The sequence below is a fragment of the Carcharodon carcharias genome, chromosome 15 (genome assembly GCF_017639515.1).
Source record: "Carcharodon carcharias isolate sCarCar2 chromosome 15, sCarCar2.pri, whole genome shotgun sequence".
NCBI classification, from domain to species: Eukaryota; Metazoa; Chordata; class Chondrichthyes; order Lamniformes; family Lamnidae; genus Carcharodon; species Carcharodon carcharias.
Window position 1 is genome coordinate 64,451,608 of NC_054481.1, and position 27,595 is coordinate 64,479,202.

The window sequence follows — 27,595 nt, forward strand, 5'->3', positions numbered from 1 at the left end:
TGTCAATCACAAGTGGGCGAGTTCCTGTGGTTGCTCGGCCATCGCCCAGGGCACGCGCACGTTTGGTGTCACGAACAGCGCTAAATGGCGGGTAAGGGTGGCGCGAGTTTTGAGGGGACGCCATGGTAACCAGGCCCGAGCCCTCGACTGGGCCTGACTCCAGTTCGGTATGATATCGGTGTTAAGCCGGACGATGAGCAGCGTGATGGGCCGGCGGCTGCAGGCCCGCCAAGTTCTGTGTGTGGCCGAGAAGAACGACGCGGCCAAAAGCATCGCGGATATCATGTCGGATGGCCGCTTCCGGAGGGTAAGATGAATAAACATTGCTTTCGTTGAAGTCTGCCTGTTATAATTTCAGCACCAGTTATCGAAGAAAATATCTTCCTAACTACCAGCCTTGTTCCTTGATGATGTCCTTGTTTAGGATCCTTTTGCCCCTTTGAGTTGAAATTTGCGTGGTGTTGCCCCTTGGAGTTAGACTGTGGAAACTTTGGAGGGTATAGTCTGTAACCATTTCCATCTAGAAGCAATGCTTATGTATGTTTTTAATTTTAACATTTCTAAAACTTGCTCAGTCAAATCTAGCGAATCTTTTTACCACAAATAATAGTTTTTGAATAGTAAATTGTATTAAATAATGTTCCTGTGATTTTGCCACACTTAACCAATTCCATCATCTCACCTACCCCTCCTTCCCATGCCATTCCATCCTTCTCACGTACAGATGGTGGCATTCCTGCCTCTGAGTCAAAGTTCTGGGCTTGAGCACAAAATCAAGGCTGACTCTGGTGCAGTGCTGAGGGAGTGCTGCCTTGTTATTAAACCGAGGTCCGATCAGCCTGTTCGGGCAGATGTAGAAGATCCCATGGCACTGCACTATTTTGAGGAAGAGTGGGGAGTTATTCCTGGTGTCCTGGCAAATATTTATCCTTGCATCCCTGTTACAAAAAAATTTACCTGGTCATAACCCCATTGCTGTTTGTGGGAGGTTGCGATGTGCAACTTGGCTGCTGTGTTTCTGATATTACAACAGTTACTACACTTCAAATGTACTTCATTGGCTGTAAAGTGCTTTTAGATGTCTGGTAGTTGTGAGAAGTGCAACGGAAATGCAAATCTTTCTTTTATGCCATGCCATTTCTATTCCTGTCCTGTGCCATCTCCATCCCTCCCATCAATCTCATCCCATCCCTCTTGGAACACCCTGTCCAGCCAGGGTAACTTTGTTTGGCTCCCCTTACCTCTCACTGTTTTTGTTCCTCATCAGCCCCTCACTCTGCTGCCACCAACTGTTAGCACTTACATGTGCATCACATGCTCTGGTTCTCCATGTACCACATATTCAGTTGTGGGCCAGGCACCACCCACCGGCAAATACATCCCTTAAACTAATTAATCCAAGCAGATCAAAGGACAGAAACTGAGTTATTATAGATTAGGTGGAGTCAGAGTAAGATGGAATGCATTAAAGTCTAAATTAGGTTTACAATGTGTGTATATTAATGCATAAAGTGTGATAAGGTTGGTGAGTTACAGGCCCAGATAACCACGTGGAAGTATGATGCTTAGGAAAGACTGGATACTAAATATTCCTGGATACAAGGTATTCAGGAAATATGGGAAGGATAAGAAAGGAGAATGGGTGGCAGGATTGATTGAGGAGAATATTAAAGTAATGGAGAGAGTTGGTGTCCTAGAGGGTCAAGGACAGCATCTAATTGCTTAGAGTTAAGAAACAATAGAGCTACTGTTCCACAATTGGGTGTTTTCTATAGGCTGCCAATTAGTGAGGAAGATGTAGAAGAACAAATTTGCAAGGAGATTACAAAGAGTTGCAAAAACTATAGAGTAGTGATATTGGGGGACATTACATTTCTAATTATGAATTGGGATGGTAGTGTACATGGTAAGGAAGGGGGAAGAGTTTCTGAAGTGATTGGGCCAGAAATATACCAATGAGGAAAGAGGCGTTGTTGGATCTGGTTGGATCAGGAATGGAATGGATCAAGTGTCAGGAGGAGAGCTTTTAGGGAACAACAATCATAGTTAGAAGATTTGGATTAGCTACGGAAAAGGACAACAAGTAATGTAAAATAACGATACTTAATTGGAGGAGGGACAGTTTCAGTGGGGTGAGAAAATATCTGGCCAGATAAATTGGAATCAAAGATTGGCACGCAAAATTGGAACTGAACAATGGTCTGCCTTTAATGAGGTGATAGTTTGGGTACAATTGAGGTGCATTCTCGTGAAAGGTATAGATAGGGCAAGCAAAGCTCCCTGGATGATGGAAGAGATGGAAAGTAAGTTGAAGCCGAGAAAGGGTGCTTGTGATAGATACCAGTTTGATAAAAAGAAGAACTGGCCTGAGTGTAGACAGCTCAGGGGCAAAGTGAAATTCAAAATGAGAGAGGCAAAGAGTATGAGAAGAGACTGGCAGCTAATATAAAATGGAATTCAAAAGTGTTCTCTCAGCATATAAATGCTAAAATGGTGGTAAGAGGAGGGTTGGTGCCCAGAGAGCAAAAAGAAAAGAAAGACTTGCATTTATTTTGCACTTTTCATGATCACCGGACATTACAGCCAATGAGGTACTTTAAGCTATAGTCACTGTTGTAATGTAGGAAAAAGGGATCTATGCATGGAAGTGAAGGGCATGGATGTGGTGCTATGCAGCTGTCTTCACCAAGGAAGAAGATGCTGCTGAAATCACAATGGAAGAGGAGGTAGTTGAGGCACTGGAAATATTGATGAGGGAGGTATTAGAAAGGATGGCTGTGCTTAAAGTTGATAAGTCACCAGGACAAGATGGGACGCATATGATGATACTGAGGGAAATAGGGGAGGAAATTGGAGGCACTGGCCATGACCTCTTTTGAGGTTGGTACCAGAGAACTGGTGAATTGCAAATGTTGCAAATGTTTAGAAAACGGTGTAAGGATAAACCCAGCAGCTATATGCCAATCTGTTTAACCTAAGTTGTGGAAACACTTTTAGAAAAGCAAATCTGTGATCGCATTAAGAGTCACTTGGACAAGTGTGGATTGGTTAAGGAAAACCAACATGGGTTTGTTCAGAATTACCTGGAAAAACTCAGCAGGTCTGGCAGCATCGGCGGAGAAGAAAAGAGTTGATGTTTCGAGTCCTCATGACCCTTCAACAGAACTTGAGTTCGAGTCCAAGAGTCCTTTTTTCTTGGACTCGAACTCAAGTTCTGTCGAAGGGTCATGAGGACTCGAAACGTCAACTCTTTTCTTCTCCACCGATGCTGCCAGACCTGCTGAGTTTTTCCAGGTAATTCTGTTTTTGTTTTGGATTTCCAGCATCCGCAGTTTTTTTGTTTTTATTTATGGGTTTGTTCAGGGCAATTGTGTTTATCTGAAAAAAACTCAGCCATGTTAGTTAATGGAGGGCAAAAACAAAATTACCTGGAAAAACTCAGCAGGTCTGACAGCATCTGCGGAGAGGAATACAGTTGACGTTTCGAGTCCGTATGACCCTTCATCAGAACTAAGACATATAGAAATGAGATGAAATATAAGCTGGTAGAAGGGGGTGGGTGGGACATGTAGAACTTGATAGGGGGCCAGTGATAGGTGGAGGCCAAGAAGAGACTGCTGAAGATGTCATAGACAAAAGGACAAAGGGGTGTTGACAGTGGTGATATTATCTAAAGGATGTGCTAATGGTGACATTAAGGGTAGAAAGCAGTGTGAGCAAGTGACAGATGGCCCTAGTGGTGCGAAATGGGCTAAAAGGTGGAGATGAAACAATAGATTGAAATAAATTTAAAAATAGGAGGGGAAAGGAAAATATATTTGTAAAAAAAATGATAAATTATTGGGGAAAGTGGGTGGGGATGGAGGAGAAAGTTCATGATCTGAAATTGTTGATCTCAAAATTAAGTCCGGAAGACTGTAAAGTGCCTAGTCGGAAGATGAGGTGCTATTCCTCCAGTTTGCGCTGAGCTTCACTGGAGGCAGGCCAAGGACGGACATGTGGGCATGAGAGCAGGGTGGTGTGTTGAAATGGCCAACAACAGGGAGGTCTGGGTCATGCTTGCAGAAAGACCGAAGGTGTTCCGCAAAGCAGTCACCCAGTCTGCGTTTGGTTTCTCCAATGAAGAGGAGACCGCATTGAGAGCAGCGAATGCAGTGGACTAAATTTGAGGCAAGTGCAAGTGAAGCGCTGCTTCACTTGAAGGGGGTGTTTGGGCCCTTGGACGGCGAGGAGGGGAAAAGTAAAGGGGCAGGTGTTGCACCTCCTGTGGTTGCATGGGAAGGTGCTATGGGAGGGGGTTGAGGTGTAGTGGGGTGATGGAGGAGTGGACCAGGATGTCCCGGAGGGAATGATCCCTGCGGAAAACCGCCGGGAGGTGAAGGGAAGATGTGTTTGGTGGTGACATCATGCTGGAGTTGGCGGAAATGGCAGAGGATGATCCTTTGAACCCGGAGGCTGGTGCGGTAATAAGTGAGGACAAGGGGGACCCTATCATGGTTCTGGGAGGGAGAAGAAGGTGTGAGGGCGGATGCGCAGGAGATGGGCCGGACACGGCTGAGGGCCCTGTCAACCACCGAGGGTGGAAAACCTCGGTTGAGGAAGATGGAAGACATGTCAAAGGAACTATTTTAGAAAGTGGCATCATCAGAACAGATGTGACGGAGGCGAAGGAACTGAGAGAATGGGATGGAGTCCTTATAGGAAGCGGGGTATGAGGAGCTGTAGTCGAGGTAGCTGTGGGAGTCGGTAGGCTTGTAATGAATATTGGTGGACAGTCTATTACCAGAAATTGAGACTGAGCATTCAAGGAAGGGAAGTGTCAGTGATGGACCACGTGAAAATGATGGAGGGGTGGAAATTGGAAGCAAAATTAATACATTTTTCCAGATTCAGACGAGAGCATGAAGCGGCACTGAAGCAGTCATCAATGTACCGGAGAAAGAGTTGTGGGAGTAGGTCTGGAACAAGGAATGTTCCACATACCCCATAAAGAGATAGGCATAGCTGGGGCCCATGTGGGTACCCATAACCACACCTTTTATTTGGAGGAAGTAAGACGAGTTTAAGGAGAAATTGATCAGTGAGAGAACAAGTTCAGCCAGATGGAGGAGAGTAGTAGTGGATGGGGATTGTTCGGGCCTCTGTTTGAGGAAGAAGCGGAGAGCCCTCAGACCATCCCGGTGAGGGATGGAGGTGTAGAGGGATCGGACGTCCATGGTGAAGAGGAGGCGGTTGGGGCCAGGGAACAGGAAGTTGTTGATATGATGTGGGGAGTGAGAGGAATTGTGGATGTAAGTGGGAAGAGACTGGACAAGGGGAGAGAGAATGGAGTCAAGATAGCAAGGAATGAGTTCCGTGGGGCAGGAACAGGCTGACACGATTGGTCTGCAATTAATTTAAAAATGTCAGGAATTTGGATAACAGCTGTGCAATTCTCCTGGCAATGCAAGAAAATCTGGTCCAGTGATTTGAGCTGGATTAGGGACTGAAGAATGCTGGGTACCCTCAGGTACTCATGTAAGTATCCAGACTGTGAATTTTAGCAGGCATTTCAACTATTGGGATCATTACAGCTGAGCCAAATTTGTCTTCACCAGATAACCTCACGGATGCATTCTTTCTGGGACTTTCATTTGATAGCAGTTGAGAACATGATTTCTGGATTTTTTTTCTTTCATTTTCTTGGCTACTGCTGTTTTTCTGATAAAGATCAGTGAGTTAATCATTAGAGCAGTACCATGGAGCCTGGGTTTTCTAGTCTTTAGAGTTCAGTAGCAGCCCAAGTGATGTCCTGACTTGAATTGGGAAGCTCCGGCATGTGTTTTGATGGTTTGGCTTACTTGAATTTTATTTAATTTCCAAATACTGCTTCTCAATAATCTTCCTGTTTTTGCTTCAATTAGAGAGATGGACTTTCAAAATTCAACAAGATCTATGAATATGAGTATCATCTATTCGGTCAGGTATGTTTTTCTTAAAAACTCTTCTGGAGTTTTCTTTTGTTCATCTCTTTTCTCACTGTGACATCTGTCGTGAGAGGTAGGGTCTAAGTGACTGCTCACAAGCCTCAGCCAGAGGTTTGTCTGATCCGGCACTAAGAGGAGTTACAAGGGTGACAGCAGGGTTGGACGACAGGTGTATGTATGCAGTGAATAACTCCAAACTATTTCCGCCTCCCCCTTCCTAAGCTACTCATGATGGAAGAGCTCGGGTGGATACTACCAATTGACCATGTGTATTGAGTGTCCGTAACAGGCTGTGCTGTTGAAAGCCAGTTAGTGAAGGGTAGAGCTTAAGCTAATCTTTACACTATGAGCATTTATTTACAGAATTACATATTACAAGCATTCATCTTGAACCCAAGTACCACAGTTTCAGTCTATGCCAATTTATAAAGGCATAAGTAAATCTCCAGTTAATACCCACTGCATGCATACAGTTGGACACAATTAATATACAACTAACGTGTGCCACAATGTTGCTTCCCTCTGGGCGTTGTAATTTTTTGAAAATTCCTAGAAATGGAGGTGTGATTTTGGACAGTAGAAAGACTACCTGTAATCTCACATTTCTGTTCCTCGTGTACAGTTAAAAAGAAAAAGCAGATTGTATTGATAAATATATGTTGGTCCACCAAACTGACCACCCCAAGCACTTCACGGTCTTATGAAAATTAGGGATGGCCTCTTGGAAATCAAACATGGAATGGGGATATAGAAGTGCTAGAATTTTGTGAGTTGAAAGTGGAATGATTTTAAAACAAAGATAATGGCCTGCTTTACTCGGGAGGAATGACCAGGAGGAGAGGTGCAGTGTACTACTTCTATACTGCTACACAAAGCCAGATTCAAAACCTTTAACCCACTGGTAGAGGGCAGCAGAGACTATCCACTGTTGTCAGATCCTGCTACAGCTCAGTTTAAAATCAATATTAAAGACAAGATAAATGGAGAGAGTTGTCAGGAAATGAGTGAAAATATATTTTCTTTCTTTGGCCGTGAGCAAGGGTGTGGGAGAGTAAAATCTAAAAATGGGAACACAAAAACATGTAATGTAAAGTTTACTTTGTTGAGCTCACTCAATTTTTTTTCTTTCTCTTCCTCTCATGCCACCATGAATACAGAATGTTGCTGTAGTGATGACCTCTGTCTCAGGTCACCTCCTCGAGTTAGAGTTCAAATCACCTTTTCAGAAATGGTAAGTTTTTATGTAAATATGAAGCCATGCTGAGACTCATCTCATGTACAGACCTCTGTCAGCAGATAGAGGGAGGCTGATCTCAGCATTGGGTAGATGGTGCAGCCTGTTCTCATAGCTCTCTAATCAGATGTACATGGATGGACTGTAAACTATATGCCAACTTAAAGTGATATAACTTTAAACTATCCACGTAGAAGCAAAAATCTTATTATAATTTTGTTTATACACTCCTCTGTGTCAGAAGAATACAAAAATCATCCTGTCCTCATTTTAAACAGACAATTTTCAGAATTCAGCAATATCTCTCAATAAGAAGAATTTGTTTGGTAAGTCTGGATTTTGCTCATTGAAGCTTTTGTTTCTGATATCTAGGCGCAGCTGTAACCCTGTAACTCTCTTTGATGCTGAGGTGGAAAAGTACTGCCCAGAGAGCTATGTGGATATTAAGGTACACTAATTATCATATCAATGGCTCAGGATCGTGTGCTGCACATATGCTTTACTGTGTATCAGATCCATTCTGTACCTGTTGTGGGAGTGTTTGATTGGACAGAAAGCTTTACACCATATTCAGCAAGTGCTGCACCTGCCCTAGCAGTGTTTTGAGAGATTGGATGTTGGAAGGGAGGAAGTGCTCCATTCCTGTGTTATCACCTTGATGATCGGATAAATGAATGAAATTGTGTAAATTTAAAATAATGAACCTTTGCAGAATGATGTTTGATCAGCAGTTTATCACAGAACATAATCATTGTAGCTGATTCTTGGCTTCTGTTTGTTTGTAGAGAACCCTGGAACGAGAGGTGAGGAAATGTCAGGCCCTGATCCTTTGGACTGACTGTGATCGTGAAGGGGAGAACATTGGATTTGAAATTGTTCACGTGTGTAAAGCAGGTTTGTGTACACTGGTGTGATGGCACGCTTTGTTAGATCCTAATAGCATGATGTGTGCCAGTGTGTTTCAGTAATCATTAAAGAATTTTATAGAAATATCTATTGATTTTGGGTGGCAGGTGGGAAAAAGGATTTACTCTTTCACTCAGCCTCCTGTTGGGGGTCTCTGCAGGTCAGGCAGTGCCTGGAACCAGACAGCTTTCTAACCTCTGCTTACCCTACCCTGAACTGACCAACACAAATCAAGCAAGAGGACATGGCAGCTATAGCTATCACTAAATACTCAGTGGTGTTTGGTATCGACGATGGCATCGTGTGCTGTAATGTTTTATCATCATCTCTGCATTTTATTTAGAACATAACTGATGACGCCAGTGTCTGTATTAAACGTAAGTTCGTGAATGCAGTTGATGAAGAGGACTCACTTGGCTCGGTTGTGGTAGCCTCACAATTGTCCAGTGGGAGCTGTATTACTTGGTACAGTCCTGAGGGATACAAATCAGAATGAGATGTGATCCTCGTTGCACAGTGAGCTCGTCAATGTTAGCCAGGATGGCACTGCAGTTGGTGTTCGAGTGTCTCTGAGGTGTGGAGAAGACAAATGGCTGATCTTTGCAGGGAGTTGCTGGCAGGCTGACATGTGGCAAGGACTGGGATTGGGTGAAGCTGTTTGTAATTTCTAGTTTCTATTGTTTATTCTTTTGGAAAAGCTTGGTGTGTTACTGGAAGACTTTGCTGCAATGTTTGAGGAACTGATTTGTTAATGATGGTCACTCTGCCTTGTCCTTCCCTGGGCAGTGAAGCCCAATCTACAGGTGTTGCGAGCACGATTTTCTGAGATTACACCTCACGCTATCAGACAGGCCTGTGAGAATCTGGTGGAACCTGATCAGAAAGTGAGCGATGCTGTCGATGTAAGACAGGAGTTGGACCTTAGGATAGGTAAGGGGCCCAAAGGAACTTCAATTTCATTTGTTTGCCCTGTGCTTTTCCATGTGAAAATAATTTGTAAGTTCACACAACAATCCCCAGCAACAGCCCCCCCACTCTGCCCAATCCTCCAAAAACTTTGTTCTTACCCAATTTCAGTGACTCCTACGTGGACCACTGAATTTGTTTTGGTGGTGTTAAATGTTGAATTGTGATCAGGAGAACCCCCCTGTTACCTGTACAAGTAGAGGGGACCTTAATAATGCATGCACTCTCAGTATTGTGCTGACGTGTCAGCCTAAATTGTGCACATGCCTCTGGAGTGAGGTTTGAACCCACGATTGATTGCGAATACCACCAAGTGAGTCTAAATGACAGAAATGTAACTGAAATTTGCCTTTGCAGTGCTGATTGAACTGAGTTGTGTAATTTTATCTATATAGGTGCCTCATTCACCCGGTTTCAGACCTTGCGACTACAGAAAATATTCCCGAACGTGCTGTCAAATCAGCTCATCAGCTATGGCAGCTGTCAGTTTCCTACGCTGGGGTTTGTGGTCGAGCGTTTCAAAGCGATCCAGGCTTTTATCCAAGAAACATTCTATAAAATCAAAGGTATGGTGTAGCTGTTGGATGTTTCTGAACCCTGTTGAAAGTGCTTGTCAGTGGGTATTAAGTGACAGGGAGATCATGCTCTGGTATGTTGCCCATGCCTGATTGCACAGTTGAATAGCCCAAGGATGTTCACATATAAGAAGTGATAACTTGGGGCGAGGTATGCAGAGAGATGAGGTGTGTGAAATCAGTCCCTAGAATGAACCTCTGCAAGGAAGGAGGAAGGAAAAAATAATGTTCCAATGAGTACATTACAATGGATTCTGTATTAAATGCATGTTAGTTCTGTCAATTAAATGGTAGTCAGATATTTCAATAATTGAAGTCCAAACTTCTGAAAGAGCAATTATGGACCCATGTCCAAAATACTGTATATCCAGATTCTGAAGGGGTGGATAACTGGATAAGTACCTTTTGGTGACAGGTGCATTTTTCCAGAGTTCCCTTTTTTCTATTTTGCTAACATGGTGTGGGTGATCAGGGTCCAGTCTTTGTTGTGGACTTTTTTCATGCCAGATATCAGCCAGGAGTTTTGCTTTTCAGTTACCCATGAGACTGAAGATGGAAACGTAGAATTTAACTGGAAAAGACATCGCCTCTTCAACCATACAGCATGCCTTGTACTTTACCAGATCTGCATGGAGGTGAACACGTATTTTATTCTGTTTCTCCTGAATTCCTAAAATATTTGGAAGTAGGAGGAGGATAGAAAACTGGATTAAAAATTGGTTGGGAGGGAGGAAATAGAGAGAATTTTTTAAAGGTTATATTTCACTGTAGTTGGAAATGGGTTGTGGTGTCCCATGGGGTTCTGTTCTGGGACTACTTCTGTTCACTATTAATGATTTGGATATAGGCTCAGAGGGAGTACAGATGATGCAAAAATAGGTAGAGTTAATTCTTTAAAAGAGCAAAGGAAGCTGTAAAGTGATGTTGATAAGATTGAGGACTTGCCTAAAAAGTGTCAGATGGCATTCAATATGCTTGAGTGCAAGGAGATGTAGTTTGGTTTAAAAAATCTATCATCAGTAATTGTGTGTGAATAGAAATAGTGCTTTGGGATTTGGGGAACAGCTTCACAGGATATTAAAGATAGCTCAAGGTGATATGGCTGTGGAAAAATTAAATACAGAAACTAATATAGAAAAATAAATAGAAGTAATGATAGAAAATAAAAACAGAAACAGAAATACCTGGAAAAACTCAGCAGGTCTGGCAGCATCGGCAGAGAAGAGCACAGTTGACGTTTCGAGTCCTCATGATCCTTCAACAGAACTAAGTAAAAATAGGAAAAGGGTGAAATATAAGCTGGTTTGGGGTGGGGGGTGGGGGGGTTGTTGGGACAAGCAGCCAGTGATGGGAGGAGATAACCAAAAGATGTCACAGACAAAATAACAGAGGTGTTGAAGGTGGTGATATTATCTAAAGGAATGTGCTAATTATGAGTAGAGAGCAGGACATGCAAGGTACAGATAGCTGTAGTGGGGGTGGGGTGAAATAAGACTAAAAGGGCATAAAAGGTATAGATAAACAATGGGTGGAAATACATTTAAAAATAATGGAAATAGTTGGGAAAAGAAAAATCTATATAAATTATTGGAATAAACAAAAAGGAGGGGGGGAAGAAACGGAAAAGGGTGGGGATGGAGGAGAGAGTTCAAGATCTAAAATTGTTGAACTCAATGTTCAATCTGGAAGGCTGTAAAGTGCCTTGTCGGAAGATGAGGTGCTGTTCCTCCGGTTTGCGTTGAGCTTCACTGGAACAATGCAGCAAGCCAAGGGCAGACATGTGGGCATGAGAGCAGGGTGGAGTGTTGAAATGGCAAGCGACAGGGAGGTCTGGGTAATGCTTGCGGACAGACCGAAGGTGTTCTGCAATGCGGTCACCCAATCTGCGTTTGGTCTCTCCAATGTAGAGGAAACCGCATTGGGAGCAATGAATGCAGTAGACTAAGTTGAGGGAAGTGCAAGTGAAATGCTGCTTCACTTGAAAGGGTGAGATCTTTTGGTTATCTCCTCCTATCACTGGCTGCTTGTCCTAACAAGCTCCCCCCGCCGCCTTAAACCAGCTTATATTTCACCCCTTTCCTATTTTTACTTAGTTCTGTTGAAGGGTCATGGGGACGCGAAACGTCAACTGTGCTCTTCTCCGCCGATGCTGCCAGGCCTGCTGAGTTTTTCCAGGTATTTCTGTTTCTGTTTTTGTTTTGGATTTCCAGCATCCGCAGTTTTTTATTTTTATCTCTGTAATGATAGAAAATGCTGGAAATTTTTAGCAGCTCAGGAAGCATTGTGGAGGGAGAAAAAGAGATAATGTTTCAGCTTGAAGACCTTTCATCAGAATGGAAACAAATGAAATTCTAGGTTTTATCTTAAGGGTGCAGAGTATGAACACAAAGAGGTAATGATTAGCTTGTATTAACCTTAATTAGACCTCTTTGTGTATCGGGCTCCACCTTATTGGAATGATATTGAGATTCGTCAGAGGGTAAGTTGCAGATTCATTAGAATGCTGCCTGAAGAAATACTTTAATAATTGGGTCTTTCTTGATAAAACAACAAAATAATAATAGAAGTGTTTAAAATTCTGAAGGGATGGGACAGGTTAGATAGAAAAAAACTTTCCAGTCATTGAAAGGCCTAGAACGAGAAGCTATAGAGACAAGATTAAATGCAAGAGATTTAGAACAGTGGAAGAGATAAATCTTCACACACAATTGTGAAATTCCCGTTGTGTTTGAGGCAGAAACTCCAAACATTCTGGCTTAGTTTGGATAGATGGATGAAGGAAAATAGGATCCAACAAAATGGGAACTGGATGCGTAAATGTGATTGAAATATCTCCAACCCCTGAGTGAAACAGTTTTGAGTGGTTGAGCTTGTGACTCTTGGGAAGCCTATTCTGTAGAGGTAGGGGTTGGTGAAAGGACTGTGACTGAAACCCAGTTAATAGGATAATATTTCACTCACAGCCTCACACCTGTTAGTTGGTCAGGATGTTATTTAAGTAAATCCAGAAATAGATAATTAACACCTCACTTTTGTAAAGATTTTGTATGCTTTTAAATGCTCTCTTGATATCTTTTCTTTGCTGATCATAGGATCCGGTTGCAACTGTACTTGATGTCTTCACTAAACCAAAGAGCAAATGGAGACCTTTACCCCTCGACACTGTGGTGCGTATCTGGATGTAGGACAAGTTCTATTGTTTAAAAAAAACCTGCTATCGTGATTAACAAGGTTTTTTTGGAAAAAAAGAATGGGCCTGTATCGAAATGTGTTGTGATGTGCTGTAGCAGCATGAGTTTCAGATGTTAGTTTCTGTTTTTATATTGAATGCTGTCATTCTATGCTTTTTAAGGTTATTTATAACAGAATGCTACCTGCTACTTTAGCTCAACGGGTTTATGTAGTGACATGCAAACCAGGAAAATTCCAGCTTTTGACCCCTGGTCTGTGCCAGATTAGCTGATCTCAGCCAGGCCAGTATTTTCACCTTGCTGTGTCTGGGTTAGAAGGGAGAGATGAACCAGGACTCCTGGTCACTGTCCAGGGACCCCTGACAAAAGTCCTAGGATGTTCAATAAGAATTAGAAATGACCTCCATGGCCAACACTCACTGTTGAAGCTCATGTTTCAATATTGACCATTGTGTAAACTTAGAGCACAGCTGGCAGCTATGGAACATTAGGAAAGAGAGGATTCAGTGACATTAGGAGGGAGGGACCGTGTGCTTCCCTGTTCTGAAGATCCAGGGAGGAGTAACCACAGCTGAGTTTGACCCTGCCTCAATACCCACACACTCGCATCGCTGCAGAGAAATGGTTTATAACTGAGCCCCAAGACTCCTGCCTTTTCTTTATCAAGCTCAAGCTTTGAAAAGTTATCAAAATTCTCAATAATTTCATCAGGCTACAAGAGTGTAAAGGGTTTGGTGAGTTTGTTCTCCATTATATGTTGAAGCCTGATAGTACTCAGCTGGTTAATTATGGAGTGTACATTTTGGCTAGTATATGAAAACTCAAACAAAACATTGGTGATTGTTATGATTGTACAGACTGGCACAACACATGGCAGACTGGACATGAGGGTTTTTTAACATTGATCCTGTATGTCCTCTCTGTATCCTTCAAAAGCACCTTTTAAATTTGTTTTTGGTTACCTTCCCCAATCCTTTTCCACTTAATGCTTCATCTCTGCCTTTGCCTGTATGAAGCCTTTTGTGGCCATTTACTACATGCAAGGATTGGTTGTTAGCAGAAAGTACTTGAATGATCGTAATAAGGACTGGAATTTGAATTGTAAAGAACAAATTCTGTTTACAAAACAGGAACTGGAAAAGCTGGTTTCGAGGAAGCTGAAGATCAATGCAAAGGAGACTATGAGGATAGCGGAGAAGCTGTACACACAAGGGTGAGGCTCTGTGTGCTGTTGCACTAGCTGTTTTTAGAATATATATTTTACTGTATGAGAAATGTTAACTTTTTTGCACGGTATTTGGAGCCTTCTGCAGTCTCAGCTCTACTCTCAATCTCTCTCCCTTGGCCCTGCTCTCTTACTACACTTTCCCCAGCCTTTAAAATCTTTTTGAAGCTTCTTCCATTGTGCCTTTAGTCATATTTCCTGACTCTGCTGTATTTACTTGTCATCTGCTTCTGTTGAAGCACTTTGGGCCACTCTCTGAATTAAATGTACTGTATAAATGTGAGCTGTGTGTGAACGGTAAGTCAAGAGAAGGGGAAAAATGAGTTAAGTTCATGAGTATACTTACTTCTGCTGCGAGGTGCCTAGGTGTGGAAGGTGGGTCAGGCCGGCTGTGTTACCCTTACCCATGTAGTTGTATCATTTACAGAGACTTACTGTCCAGACTTATGTTAAAAAGTGGATGGTTTGGGTGAGATGCAGGGGGTTGCTGCCCATTGCACTCCACCTCAGCGTGAATCAGTCTTTGGGACAGAAGGTGAGTAAGATTAGAGTGGGATCGAGAATGTTTGTGATGCGGAAGAGATCGCTCGGTTTGCAAGCTCATCACATTGCTCCTTGTTTCTGTTTGTGCAGGTACATTAGCTACCCTCGCACTGAAACCAACATCTTCCCCAAGGACCTGAACCTCTCCATATTGGTGCAGCAGCAAACCATGGACCCACACTGGGGGGCATTTGCTCAGGGTATTTTGGACAGAGGTGGGCCAACACCCCGAAGTGGAAGTAAGTCAGACCAGGCCCATCCACCTATCCATCCTACTAAATACACCAACAACTTGCAGGTAATGACTGTCTTATAACTGGTGTCCTTAACAATGCATTGTAACCTTGCTTTGCTTGTTTAATCTACTTTAAGAGTGACCCTATCTTGAGGAACTTTGTATACAAATAACTCTGGAAATGGTGAGAATTTTAAATTCTTTTCATCAAATTAAAAGCTTTTTTACAAAAGAAATTGTCATGTGGGCTGTGGAGGATTGGGAGAGAAAATAGAGCAAGTTGCTCCCAAGTTTAACTGACTGCAGCCGAGTCAGGGGAAGTGGGTCTACTTTTGACCTTTGACAGATGTCTGTTACACAAAGACTAATAGGGAGAGCATACAGGGGAAAAAGAATTAAATGCAGTTTTAAAACGCTGAGGCAGCAGACAGCACTAGTTTGGTCTATTTGGTAAATGGAACGTTTTATGGATAGAAAACTACCCACTGCCACAGTTACATTGTGTTCGGGCACAGGGAGAGTGCAGTCAAGCCGAAAGACTGATCGGAAAAGTAACACTGTGATGAAAGATTAGAGGAGCTTAATCTCTGCAGTCTGTACAGGCTGAGGGCCCACCTCACTAAAGTGCATGAAGTGATACAGGTATGGCTGAGGTGAACCCAGAATGTTCAAGATAAATCAGGCAGTGGGACCAGAGGAAGTAAACTTTAATGAAAACTCAGAAGTAGTCCACACTCAGAAGTAGTCCACACTCAAAGAATGATGAGTTTGTGATCTGTTGTGCAAGGCAATGGGGAGAGTCTTCAGGGTGTTCAAAATGTAATTGGCTGTTGGTCTGGGAAAGTTGGACAGTATTTGCATCATAACTTTAACATTGATGTGAAGTGGTTTTGCCTTTGTAATGACTTGCAACTTGCGCTGTCCAAATCCCCTCAGTTGGCCATGTTTTGTGGCCCTTGCAGGGTTGGGGGAAGTTGGGGTGACGGTGTGGAGCAGACCTGCAGCCCTGGGGAGGGGAGGGGGTGGGGTTGGATGGGGATGACCTGACCTGTGACTGACCCTGCAGCACAGGGCGTGGTGGAGGCGGCAGGCTTACCTGCGACTCACAGGATTCGGGAGGGCTGACCTTTGGCCCATGGGGTAGGGACGAGCTGAATTGAATGACACATGTTGCAGTCCATTCTGTTTGGAATATACTGAACCATCAGAATACTTAGTGTGTGAGTGTATAGTACTTAATGTAGTAATTTTTTTTATATACATATTTAGATTTGCTAAATATTTTCCTTTTTTTTAGGGAACTGAACAGCGTATTTATGAGTTTGTTGTGCGCCATTTTCTGGCATGCTGCTCCCAGGATGCGCAGGGACAGGAAACCACAGTGGAGATAGACATTGCAGGAGAGCTCTTTGCTGGTTACGGCCTAATGATTATTGCACGGAATTACCTGGAGGTTTATCCATATGATAAATGGAATGCTAAGGTACTGAAGTAAAGACATTATTATCCGTTTTCGCACCCCACCCTGATCACAGCAGGGGATAGTTTATTGTATTGCAGATTGCTGTCTGATTGGGGCAAGTAATTATCATTGTATCGGGGACTGGAGCAAAATTGTAAAACTTGATTAGCAATTTGAGTTATTTGTTCAGGGATGTCGCTTACAATCAGCTTCAACACTGCTGGACCAGGGAGGCGTTCCTGCTCCTGCTCTGGTTGGACATCTTGTAACGTTCAGCTGATAAATCTGTTGGTGTTAGTGTACATCAGAGGTTGCGGGTGGGGAAATGTGACAGGATTGGGTCTAACTGTGAATCATTTTGCAGTAAAAAAAAATGCTGAAACCCACTCGAGGCTTGCCCACGGAGGATTGTTCATATGGAAAGGAGAGTATAGCTGGTAAAAATAATAATGGAAGCTTGGCAGGCTTCCAGAGCTCATCCTCGTCCTCAGGACATCTGGGGAGATTGGGGAAAAGAAGTGATTATTTAGGAGTTTGTGTGGTTCTAAAGTGATGGGGTGTCTGTTCCAGGTCATACCTGTGTATGAGAGAGGCAAAAAGTTCCAGCCCACTACTATTGAGATGGTCGATGGAGAGACAAGTCCACCCCAACTCCTAACTGAGGCTGATCTTATTGCCCTGATGGAGAAGCATGGCATAGGTTAGTCTGAAGCCCGAGATTCCTTTTATTAAGGAGCCTTCCTTGGCTCAGTGGCTGAATGTACTGCCTGGTATGATTCTGAACCATGTTGGATCTTGGGTTTGATGCCTGGTTTTTGCAGAGAGAGTGGCCACTGCTGTTCGGGATTGGAAAATAATTCCTGCTACTGTTTGCTATCCAATTGCTCCTGCTGGGATTGGGGTATGTGGACATTGGGTGAAGGCAGTTTCAGGGCTTGAATATGGTTCCCCTAACTCTGCTTTAACATTTAGAGGTTTTCCCCTATTTTGCTGGAATGGGTTTTGATTTAGTTTGTATTAAATGCAATGGAGTTTGATTCAGTTCACAAAGGGTTAAGTCCAGAGAGATGGGGGTAAGCTATCTGGGAGGTTCAGAAATACCAGTTGAATCTGTCACCTCTGGTCTGTCCTGTCTTTCCACATTCAGGCCATTAAGCACATTCTAGAGCCATTCATGCCAGAATAATTTTTATTCAGTGTGCCCAGTAGAAGCTTTAGCTAACCAGACTATTTAATTCCTTCATCCCCAGCAAAGCAGGAGATTTCTTATTCAAGGTAGTAGCTTTGATTGGCAGCTTGTTGAGCCAATCCACAACAAGGCAGAGCTGAGGAAGAGGTCAGAGATCAGCCTTTCCCTTTCTGCCTCTGGAAAAGTCTGTGTAAAGCAAATCAATACCTGGAACAGCAAGAGAGAGTTCGGTCTTCTAGTAAGCCAAAGACTGACTTGAGAATACATTTGCCAGGTTAAGTAAAAAGCTAATGCCAGCCAGTGTAGAGATTGCTAATTTGTAAATTGAATTTGGCTCATCAGTACATGTATACGAGTAAATGAGTTGGCGGTGGTATTCCTGTCTTTATGCTGCCCTTGTCCAAGATGGTAATGGTCATGGGTTTGGAAAAGGCTCCTTAGGTAGCACCTTCCAAACTCACGACTGCTGCCATCTAGAAGGATGAGGGCAGCAGATACATGGGAACACCACCACCTGGAACTTCCCCTCCAAGCCGCTCACCATCCTGACTTGGAAATATATCGCTGTTTCTTCACTGTTGCTGGGTCAAAATCCTGGAACTCCTTCCCTAACAGCACTATGGGTGTGCCTACACCACATGGACTGCAGCAGTTCAAGAAGGCAGCTCACCACCAGCTTCTCAAGGGCAATTAGGGAGGGACAATAAATGCTGCCCTAGCCAGTGGCGTCCACATCCTTTAAATGAATTTTAAAAATGAATTAGGAGTAGGCCACTTGGCCCCTCGAGCCTGCTCTGCCATTCAATAAGATCATGGCTGAAATTATTGTAATCTCAATCCCACATTCCTGCCTACCCCTGATAATATTTCACCTCTTGCTTATCAGGAATCTTATCTAGCTCTGCCTTAGAAATATTCAAAGACTCTCCTTCCACCACCTTTTGAGGAAGAGTTCCAAAGACCCATGACCCTTGGAGAGAAAATTTCTCCTCATCCCTGTCTTAAATGGGCAACCCCTTATTTTGAAACAGTGACCCCCTAGTTCTGGATTATCCCACAAGAGGAAACATCCTCTCCACATCCACCCTGTCAAGAGCCCTCAGGATCTTATATGTTTCAATCAAGTCGCCTCTTACTCTTCTAAACTCCAGCAGATACAAACCTAGCCTGTCCAGCCTTTCCTCACATGACAACCCACCCATTCCAGGCATTAGTCTAGTAAATAAAAACAAAAAACTGTGGATGCTGGAAATCCAAAACAAAAACAGAATTACCTGGAAAAACTCAGCAGGTCTGGCAGCATCGGCAGAGAAGAAAAGAGTTGACGTTTCGAGTCCTCATGACCCTTCGAAGGAAGGGTCATGAGCACTCGAAACGTCAACTCTTTTCTTCTCCGCCGATGCTGCCAGACCTACTGAGTTTTTCCAGGTAATTCTGTTTTTGTATTAGTCTTGTAAACCTGCTCTGAATTGCTCCCGATACATTTACAACCTTCCATTAATAACGAGACCAATACCGTACATAGTAGTCCAGAGGTGGTCTCACCAATGTCCTGAATAACTGAAGGGGCAAAGTGGAATTTTTTCTTATTTTCCAAGGTACAAGAAGCCATAAGAAATATATGCATTTTTTTAGTTCTTCTGCACTCGTGTTTTGTGCAAACTAAACCAATTTGTTGGAGAATGGTCGGCCCGCTGCTGCAAGAGTGATTTTTGGTTTGCTTTGAGAAGAGAGAAGCATGCATGTGGCAGTGTGTGTAAGATCAGAGTGTCAGTACGTGTAACAAAAAGTTATTACAGTTCCTGCATTGTTTAATTATAAATTGAGCAATAAAGATGTACTTTGGGTCATAAGGGCCATGAGGTCTGTTTATGGGAGTGATTGGTGACACTGAACTGAGTGTCTGAGTGTGGGTGTGACCGAATGCATTAGATCCTAGTGCTGTGGGGCTATGTAACCACTGACATGTATATTTGTTTCCTCTCAGGGACTGATGCCACTCATGCAGAACACATCGAAACTATCAAATCCCGAATGTATGTGGGCTTGACGCCAGAACAAAGGTTCCTCCCAGGAGAATTAGGAATGGGACTGGTGCAAGGTGACAGCAAAAGTTCTAAAATATTTTTAACACATTTTATTTTCTGAAATCATATTTTGAAGCACTTTATATATAGATTTAATTATAAATCTTGCTTCTTCACTCAGTAACCTCTAACCTGGTTCCCCTTGGTGAAGTTAACTTAAGTGAATTAATAAATTATACTGCCTATTTGAATAATGATTGAGTGAGGGAGAGGGAGCTGGACAGCTTTTCACCAGTTAAAAAGGGCATGGTCTTTGGATTGGAACTAAAGCCACTAAAAATCGAAGAAAAATGTCACACAGATGCAGGGGTTTGAGAATATGGAATTCGCTGTCCCAGATAGTCATTGATGCAGAATCAAATTGGGTGTTTAAAAGAGAGAAATATCTATTAGGGAGCAAAGGTATTTAGGGATATGGCAAGAGACCAGAGAACTGGGCTGACAGAAAGAACTGCTGTATCTATCAGGGTGTTGCAGTAAGACCAATGGGCTAATGTTCCTCTATTCTTGCTTTCCATTGTGTTGGGACAAGGACATACTTGCATTAACAGAGCAGCTTATCATGTAATTGAAATCTTAAAAGTGGTACTATGCTGTGTTGCTTGAAGGGTAGTGACTGTTGCTTAGTAAGGTAAGAGATTGCTTTATGCTGTCTGGGTGTAACTTTGCATGAGGGGAAGGTTGCTTCCCAGACAAGGGTACCTGACCCTGCAACTGACAAAACTATCTACCTCCCCACTCCTAAAATAATGGGCACTAGGATTTCAACTCTGTTGTTCCAGTTGGAGAACCTTTCAGCTTGTGTATTGCAGGTACTCCAGTTTAATCCCACACAGATAAATGCTGACAACCTTGTATCAAGCAGTGTATGTCTGGATTGGTGACTGTTTGTGCTTCTGCTGCAGGGTATGACTCCATGGGATATGAGATGTCTAAGCCAAATCTACGAGCTGAGCTTGAGGCAGATCTGAAGCTGGTTTGCGAGGGCAAGAAGGACAAGTTTAGTGTGTTGCATCAGCAAGTTCAGAAATACAAGCAGGTGTTCATTGAGGCAGTGACAAAGGCAAAGAAGTGAGTGTGTTTTTAAATTACTCATTCTTCGAATGTAGGTGACACTAGCCTGGTTGGTATTTATTGCTCATGCCCAGTTGTGCTGTAACATTGGAAACAACTCAGAGTTTTGTTTGGCCACTTCAGAGCACAGTTAAGAGTCGACATGTTGGTGTCACATATTAGCCCAAACCAGGAAAGGTTGGCAGGTTTCCGTCCCTAAAGGACATGAGTGAACCAGTTGGGTTTTTATGACAATCTGACAGATTCATGATCTCTTTTACTGAGACCAACTTTTCATTTCTTCTGCATTGTTTTTATGGCTGAATTTTCTCAAACTGCCCTGGTAGGACTTGTTCTTGAATTCTTTAAATTATTAGTCTGTGCTTCTGACGGTTGTGCAAGCTTTTGGAGCATTTTATTTTGAGCTACATGACAGTGAAGCACAGACACTAAGTGCTCGGTGGTGTGTTTTGACAGGCTGGATGAGGCTCTATCCCATTACTTCGGGGAGGTGACTGAAATTACACAGTCCGAGGAGTTCCTAATGGAGATTTCGGAACCTGTTAGAAAATGTCCTCAGTGTGGTAGGGACATGGTTCTCAAACCAAAGAAAGATGGAGGGTAAGTATATCCTTATACATAGGAAAAGGAGGAGGTCATTCCACTTCTTGAGCCTATTCTGCCATTCAGTTAGATCATGGTTGATCTTTACCTGAATTCCATTTACCTGCCTTTGCTCCATTCCCTTGATAACCTCTACCCCTGGCTCCCTGTTGCTGTAGTGTCCTGTTGCCGTCACTTGGTGGTGATGCTCTTGCCAGGCTCCCCAAATGTTCCTCACTTGAGCATAATTAGTTAGGAGCACATGTAATCTTGTATCTTCCCATTGATTCATCACCTGTTTAAGAAAACATGTTTCAAGGACTTCAGTAAACTCCCTCATACCCCACTGTTCCAGAAGATTAAAATGTCCCACAATTGTGCAATGCCATAGCACTAATCTCTGTTTTTATTCCCTGATGCCTTAGAACATATACTTGCCATTAATTTTTCCTCCTTTCTATGCTGCAATCCACTAATCCACTAGTCAGTTCCAGTCCCATCCTCAGCAGTGTGTGAAACTCCCCTGGTAAACAGTGTGACCCAATTCCACTGTGAATCTCTCCTGATGTGTTTACTGATGGGCTGAAATCCATTAATGCTCTCCCTTTTGAAATTCACTTCATAAATTTCTGCACCACTTCTCTTCCATTAAAATGCTCCTTTAAAGCCCATGTTTAAAACCAAGTTATTGTCACCTGTCATAATATGATTTGTTCTTGTTTGCAGGTTTTACCTTTCGTGTACAGGGTACCCAAACTGCAAGTCTGCAGTCTGGTTTCCTGACTCTGTTCTCGGGGTCAGCAGAGATGAGAGTGTGTGTCCCACATGTAAACCCCACCCTATTCACAGGTAAGAACTACAGTATCAAAATATAAACCCAACTGCTGTTACAGTTGTTTTCTTTTGAGAATGAATGGTTACTTTATTTATTCTGAATTTTCAGGCTAAAGTTCAAGTTCAAACGAGGCAGCATGCCTCCACTGGTTCCCCTGGAGTTTGTTGGTTGTATTGGGGGTTGTGATGAAATGCTAAGAGAGATCTTGGACCTGAGGTATTTACGAGGAGTATCACAATCAAGCAATCGAACTGCCAACCATGTGCCACAGAGCAGGTCAGAGACCCGGTCGTACCGGGATCATAGGAATACTGTGCCCAAGCATCAGCAGGTGGCTGTGGCACCAATGTCCAGGACTGTCCCTTCACAGATGGCAGCTGATAACGTAGTTGTTTGCAACTGTGCCCAAGACGCACTGCTACTGACCGTTCGGAAGGAAGGACCGAACCAGGGCCGGAGGTTTTATAAATGCAACGCGGGCAGCTGCAACTTCTTCCTGTGGGCTGACCAGGATGTGAGTGACTCTGGCCAAGGTGGATCGGTCGGTAGGGGGAGTGCGGCCCCTGGTGCAGGGGGCTTCCGTCGAGCTGGAAGCAATGGAACCTCTGGTGGAGGGGAAACAGTGTGCACATGCAATCAGTTAGCCGTGACACGCACAGTGCAGAAAGACGGACCTAACAAGGGACGGGCGTTCCATACCTGCTCCAAACCCAGAGACCAGCAGTGTGGCTTCTTTCAGTGGGCTGATGAGAATGTTCCACCAGGTACGTGTCCTCGTTTCTTCATTGATCATCCTGTCCAGCACCACTCACTGGCAAATTGTAGCTCTACAACTTCTTTCTGAAATCCCATAGTCTGTGACGTAGTTTGTAATTCATGTGTGCGGATAACGTGTGATTTCATGTGTATAGCGTGTATACATGAGAAAACGAGAGTTATTTGAAGTCATAAAAGATTTTTAGAGGAACAGAAGTGTCAATTTAAATCCCTCATTAGCCACTTTTTACTCCTGTTGTTTATTGTGCCGGGCTTGGCTGTTGGCCTGGCTGAGGGGAGCTGAGAGCATTGAATGGTGCCACCAATTAGATATCTAGAAACCATTGTTTTGGCCTGGAGCGAGTGAAATAAATGTCTACTTCGCCCTGAAATGATTTTAAGTCATTCACAGGAGAAGGCACTCGTGGCGTTCAAAGCTTCCAATCTAATTTTTTTTTTTCCTTTCTCAGGGGTGACAAATAAACGGCAGGATGGAAACTCCTCCAGAAATGGTCCGACTGCAAAGAAGCCACGATCCTGTGGGCTGTGTCACCAGCCGGGACACACCAGAACAAAGTGCCCCCAAAACCGGTGACTCTTTCTGCAGCACGGACATTTGGCAATAAACCGGAAACTCTGCCTGCAGAGAAAGCTGCAAGCTTCACCATTCTCTGGCCTTTCCTGCCAAAGCCAACCGAACCCCACGCAAACAGCTCTTAATGTGCTGCCAGCCTTCAAGTAGAGCAGATAGCCTCATTCTTGGTTTCACAGCACCTGGTTATAAGTTATAAGTTGCTGAAGCACAGCCACTCTACTGATGTCGGGGGCGGATGTGTGGTGTGAGACGGTGATGAACCATCTGGGACCCACTGCTACACTCTGCTGGGTGTCCAGTTGAAGGCTCTGGAAACAATATGGGCGCCGTTACTAAACCCAGTCATCAGAAGCCTCCGATTCAAATCCCCATCTGTGAATTTTATTCCTGAAAATGGCGTTTCTGCTTTTGGTGCATTGGAACCATTCTGGATTTGGTGCATTTTACAACATGAGGAGTCTGGGGGTTGGTCGGGGAGGGTGGTGGGTGGATTGAAATTAATAGGAACAGTGTATTTTAGTCAGAGGTCCCTTTTGTCTGAATTTTAATAGGTGTTGACTGATCAGAGAATGACTTTTTGATTTCAGCTGCTCACACTGAGATAGGGTAATATTCAGACATGCTGCAGGGTTATTTTTCAGTTTAAGTCCAAGTTCAAGATGTTGGGATTTTACTTTTGTTTAAAATCACCTGGAAATATCAGCCATGTTTCTGGAGCAGGCTGGCTATGTTAGTAAATTGTTGTACTAACCACTGTGGCTTCTTTTTCACATCATGCACGATAGTTTGTGACTAAGGAGTAAATTAGAGGCAACATCATTACTGATTTTACTGAAGTGTAGTGCAAGTGTGAAACTTACTTTCCATATTCCCTTGATTCTGGAAAAAACAACAAATATTCTAAGTTCTGTACTTTAGTTGTGGCTAGGGAGAGTGTTTCTGCTATATAATGTTGGGGATTCAGTTCTGGTGGGTACAGGTCTGTCACAATATAACATCGAGGTTCAGTTCTGGTGGGTACAGGTCTCGGACTACAACACTGGGGCACTTTGGAGGGTATAGCTCTGTCACTGTATAAATACTGGAATACAGTCTCTATCCGTCACTGTCCTGTAAAACACTGAAATAAAGTCCCGGTGGCTATAGGTCTTATTACTGTAGAACACTGGGGTACACTGCTGGTGGGCATAGGTCACACATTATAACACTGGGCTACAGCACCTGTGGGTGCGTGTTCATCAGTAACACTGTGGTGCAGTACAGCATTAATGACGATTGTGCTGTTTCCCTCTTGTGTTAATTGTGCCAAGTGATAGTACTTCCCTGGTTCTGCCTGGTGTTTGTAAGTGGTTTATTACACTGATTCTATATTTCTACAGTGTTCACTTCTGTGTTAGGTTTCTTTCCTTGTTCACGTGCAGCTGTTTCCCCACAGAACTGGCCATTGGGAGCTGTGACTGGCTCTTCGGGGTTTGGCTTGGGCCCTGAGCTCTCTGGGATGAGTTGTAAATGTTAACACCTGTCTTAATTTGTGGTCAGCATCCCAAAGCCAGGTATAGCTTGTGTAGCTGTCACTTAGCCATGAGACTTGTTCAGTTATAAACAGGTAGCAGAGTACTGGGAGAGAGGGATATAGGACCTTTAGGAACAAATATTGAAAATCAGTTATATTTTAATACTGAGCTGCTGTTGACTTTAGTATTTTAAAATTTTGAATATTATAAATCAAATTTATTTTCCAGATAAGTTGGTTGGTCTGTTTTCATGGCATTTAAACTGAAAGTAATGTCCCAAGGATATTATGGATTAACTATTTCTCTCTCGCATGTTTAGCACATGATTCTCTCCCAGTGTACAACATTATGGCTGAGGAAATTAAATAAATTTATAATCCATGTCATGGCATCAGCTGTCCCAATTTTTTATAAGAACAGGATGAGGCCATTCAGCTCCTTGAGCCTTTCTCACCTTTTGATGAGATCATGGTTGATCTCGTGTGTTTTTACTCATCTCGCATATTAACTGTTTCAGCAGAATACCTTTGGCCCACCTAGTCTACCTAACGGCAGTATTTCCTTGGTGTATTTCTAATAACCCTGAACCCCACTTGTAATTCCTGCCAATCCTCATTCATACAAACACTAGTAATGTATATGTATTTTTAATTATACAGGAGTAAAAGGAGTACAAAGAATAATTGGTAAAGCAGCACTCTATTTGTACATTACCTTGATTTATTTCAAAATAGTGTCCAAGATCTTGATTCTTTTCAGAATCCTTTTTACGGTAATGAGGATAGTTCGATTTTGGAGATGATTATATCAAATGCAACAGATCAGCATTTTGTAGCAATTGGAATACTTCCCTGATATTAAATCAGCTCATAGCCTTTATCTCTTATAAAATTAATCTTCTTTTGGTTATTTATTTATAATTGTGTTGTTAATCTCCGACATTGGCTTTTATTACAACAGATTTGCTCTCTTTGGGAGTAGGTTTTTTTGATAATATAATGCAGATCAGCCATGATCACATTGAATGGTGAGATAGGCATAATGGGCTGAGTGCCTCCTACTGTTCCAATGGTCTATAAATGATCCTAGCAAACAGAAACCCGTTGTAATCAATTTTCTTTCTTATGCTGTAATTTGTAGCCTTCTGTGGAATGGGCTGTCCTGTTATTGTGGTCTTGTCTGGCAAACTTTGGACATTGTGTTCTATTATTACATCATGTTGACTGAATAATTTGTGATCACTGGTGTCCATTTATTCTGTTCCTGGGAAAATAGATTTCATTCAGGCTGAAGACCCTCCATGTCAAAACACATACCATAGGCCAAAACAGAAACATTGCTGTGAGGGGTGGGTGGGTGGGAGGGAGGGAGGGATGTCCATTGGTCAGAACAGGAGAACTGCTGCAAGTGGTTGTCCATTTGCCAAAGTTAGATTATCCCAGTTTATGCTGAGGCTGATCAGTTAACTGAACTCCTTAGAGTCTTGCCCCAATATTGTTGTCAGGTACAGCCAGGGCAGGCAAGTTCAATATCACCTCACTACCCTAAAACCTCTACCAATGAAAAGGATGAGCAATGTCCTGGAAACACAATCCTGACAGACGTATATCACCCTTCCTTGAATAGGTCACCTATCCTGGAATTCTCTCCCTAACACCAAACTGGGAGCACCATCGCCACATGGACTGTAGTGGGTCAAGGAGAAGATTCACCACCACTACCTTAAAAGGCGAATAAGGGTGGACAATAAATGCCAGCCTTGCTAGCGACATCAACATCCCAAGAACAAATTTAAAATAATTTGCACTGGAGGCCAAAAATAGACTTGTATCAATTACAGTTTATTGATGAATGATTATTATTGGTTGTGCAATTTAACATTCTGCACAGCAGCCACTATTTGTCACTGGTAATTACCAATTACAAGACATTTAAGCAACCTGACGCCAATCAAAAATAAATTTAATAGAAGTGTCCCTTTTTTAAAAGGGAAACTTAAATCATTGTTTTCTGTGCATTCAATGCATGCTAGTTCCTCCCTGTGTCCATTTGTGTAAATTTTCTGTGACCGTTCTGTCCTTTGCAAACTATCTAAAGAATAATTACATTGTATTGGACACATGTTTTCAATCTACTAGCACAGATCTCCTGGTTAATTTACAAGATGTTGTTTTATGAGGAAGGACAGCTGTTATGTAATGTGTATATTATGCTGCTATGATGGAACTATGTGTCTTTAAATCCAGATTATAATGATAAATGTGTGGTCACTCACTTTGTCCAGGGGATGTTACTGTATGAAGTGTGCTTGCTTTGTTACATAATAATGGGCATTTTAAAATTTTCCTGTGGCTATAGTGCAGTCCTACTGTTAGTTCAAAGAAACACCTTCCTCCATCTGGTCAAACAAACTGTTATCTGCTTCTGCACTGGAGTAAAACACCTTATTTGTAAAGTAAGAAAATATTTATGATCTAACCTGGAAGGCCACATCCTCCCCTTCCTGCTCCCTAACAGAAGTAACAGCAATAGTTTCAAATGCAAAAATCACCCTCGCTGATCTATTCTAGCTTATTGGTGTCAGTCATGTTGTCACCATTAGGACATATTGGAACACTTAGCCCTGAACTGCTGTGTAGAACCTGCACTTGGCCAATTTC

At 42.8% G+C, this 27,595-nt stretch overlaps 1 protein-coding gene across 1 annotated transcript; it reads left to right on the forward strand.

Moving 5' to 3' along the window:
- On the forward strand, positions 1-26,163 carry top3a (DNA topoisomerase III alpha). The gene is made up of 19 exons (XM_041207252.1): positions 1-307; positions 5,904-5,963; positions 7,124-7,197; positions 7,573-7,648; positions 7,986-8,094; positions 8,893-9,036; positions 9,468-9,638; positions 10,182-10,282; positions 12,740-12,814; positions 13,969-14,051; positions 14,697-14,904; positions 16,139-16,324; positions 16,874-17,003; positions 19,480-19,593; positions 20,485-20,650; positions 21,110-21,253; positions 21,962-22,084; positions 22,179-22,834; positions 23,297-26,163. Exons 1-19 carry the CDS (start codon positions 170-172, stop codon positions 23,419-23,421), a joined length of 2,883 nt encoding a protein of 960 aa, XP_041063186.1. The 5' UTR covers positions 1-169; the 3' UTR covers positions 23,422-26,163.
- Positions 26,164-27,595: the final 1,432 nt, after the last annotated feature.

Bases quoted from the DNA above. Each gene is read 5' to 3' on its own strand.
- top3a (XM_041207252.1), top strand. From the start codon at position 170: ATGATATCGGTGTTAAGCCGGACGATGAGCAGCGTGATGGGCCGGCGG. The intron at 10,283-12,739 runs GTGAACACGTAT...TGCTGATCATAG, and splicing joins TTTACCAGATCTGCATGGAG to GATCCGGTTGCAACTGTACT. The intron at 22,085-22,178 runs GTAAGAACTACA...CTGAATTTTCAG, and splicing joins AAACCCCACCCTATTCACAG to GCTAAAGTTCAAGTTCAAAC.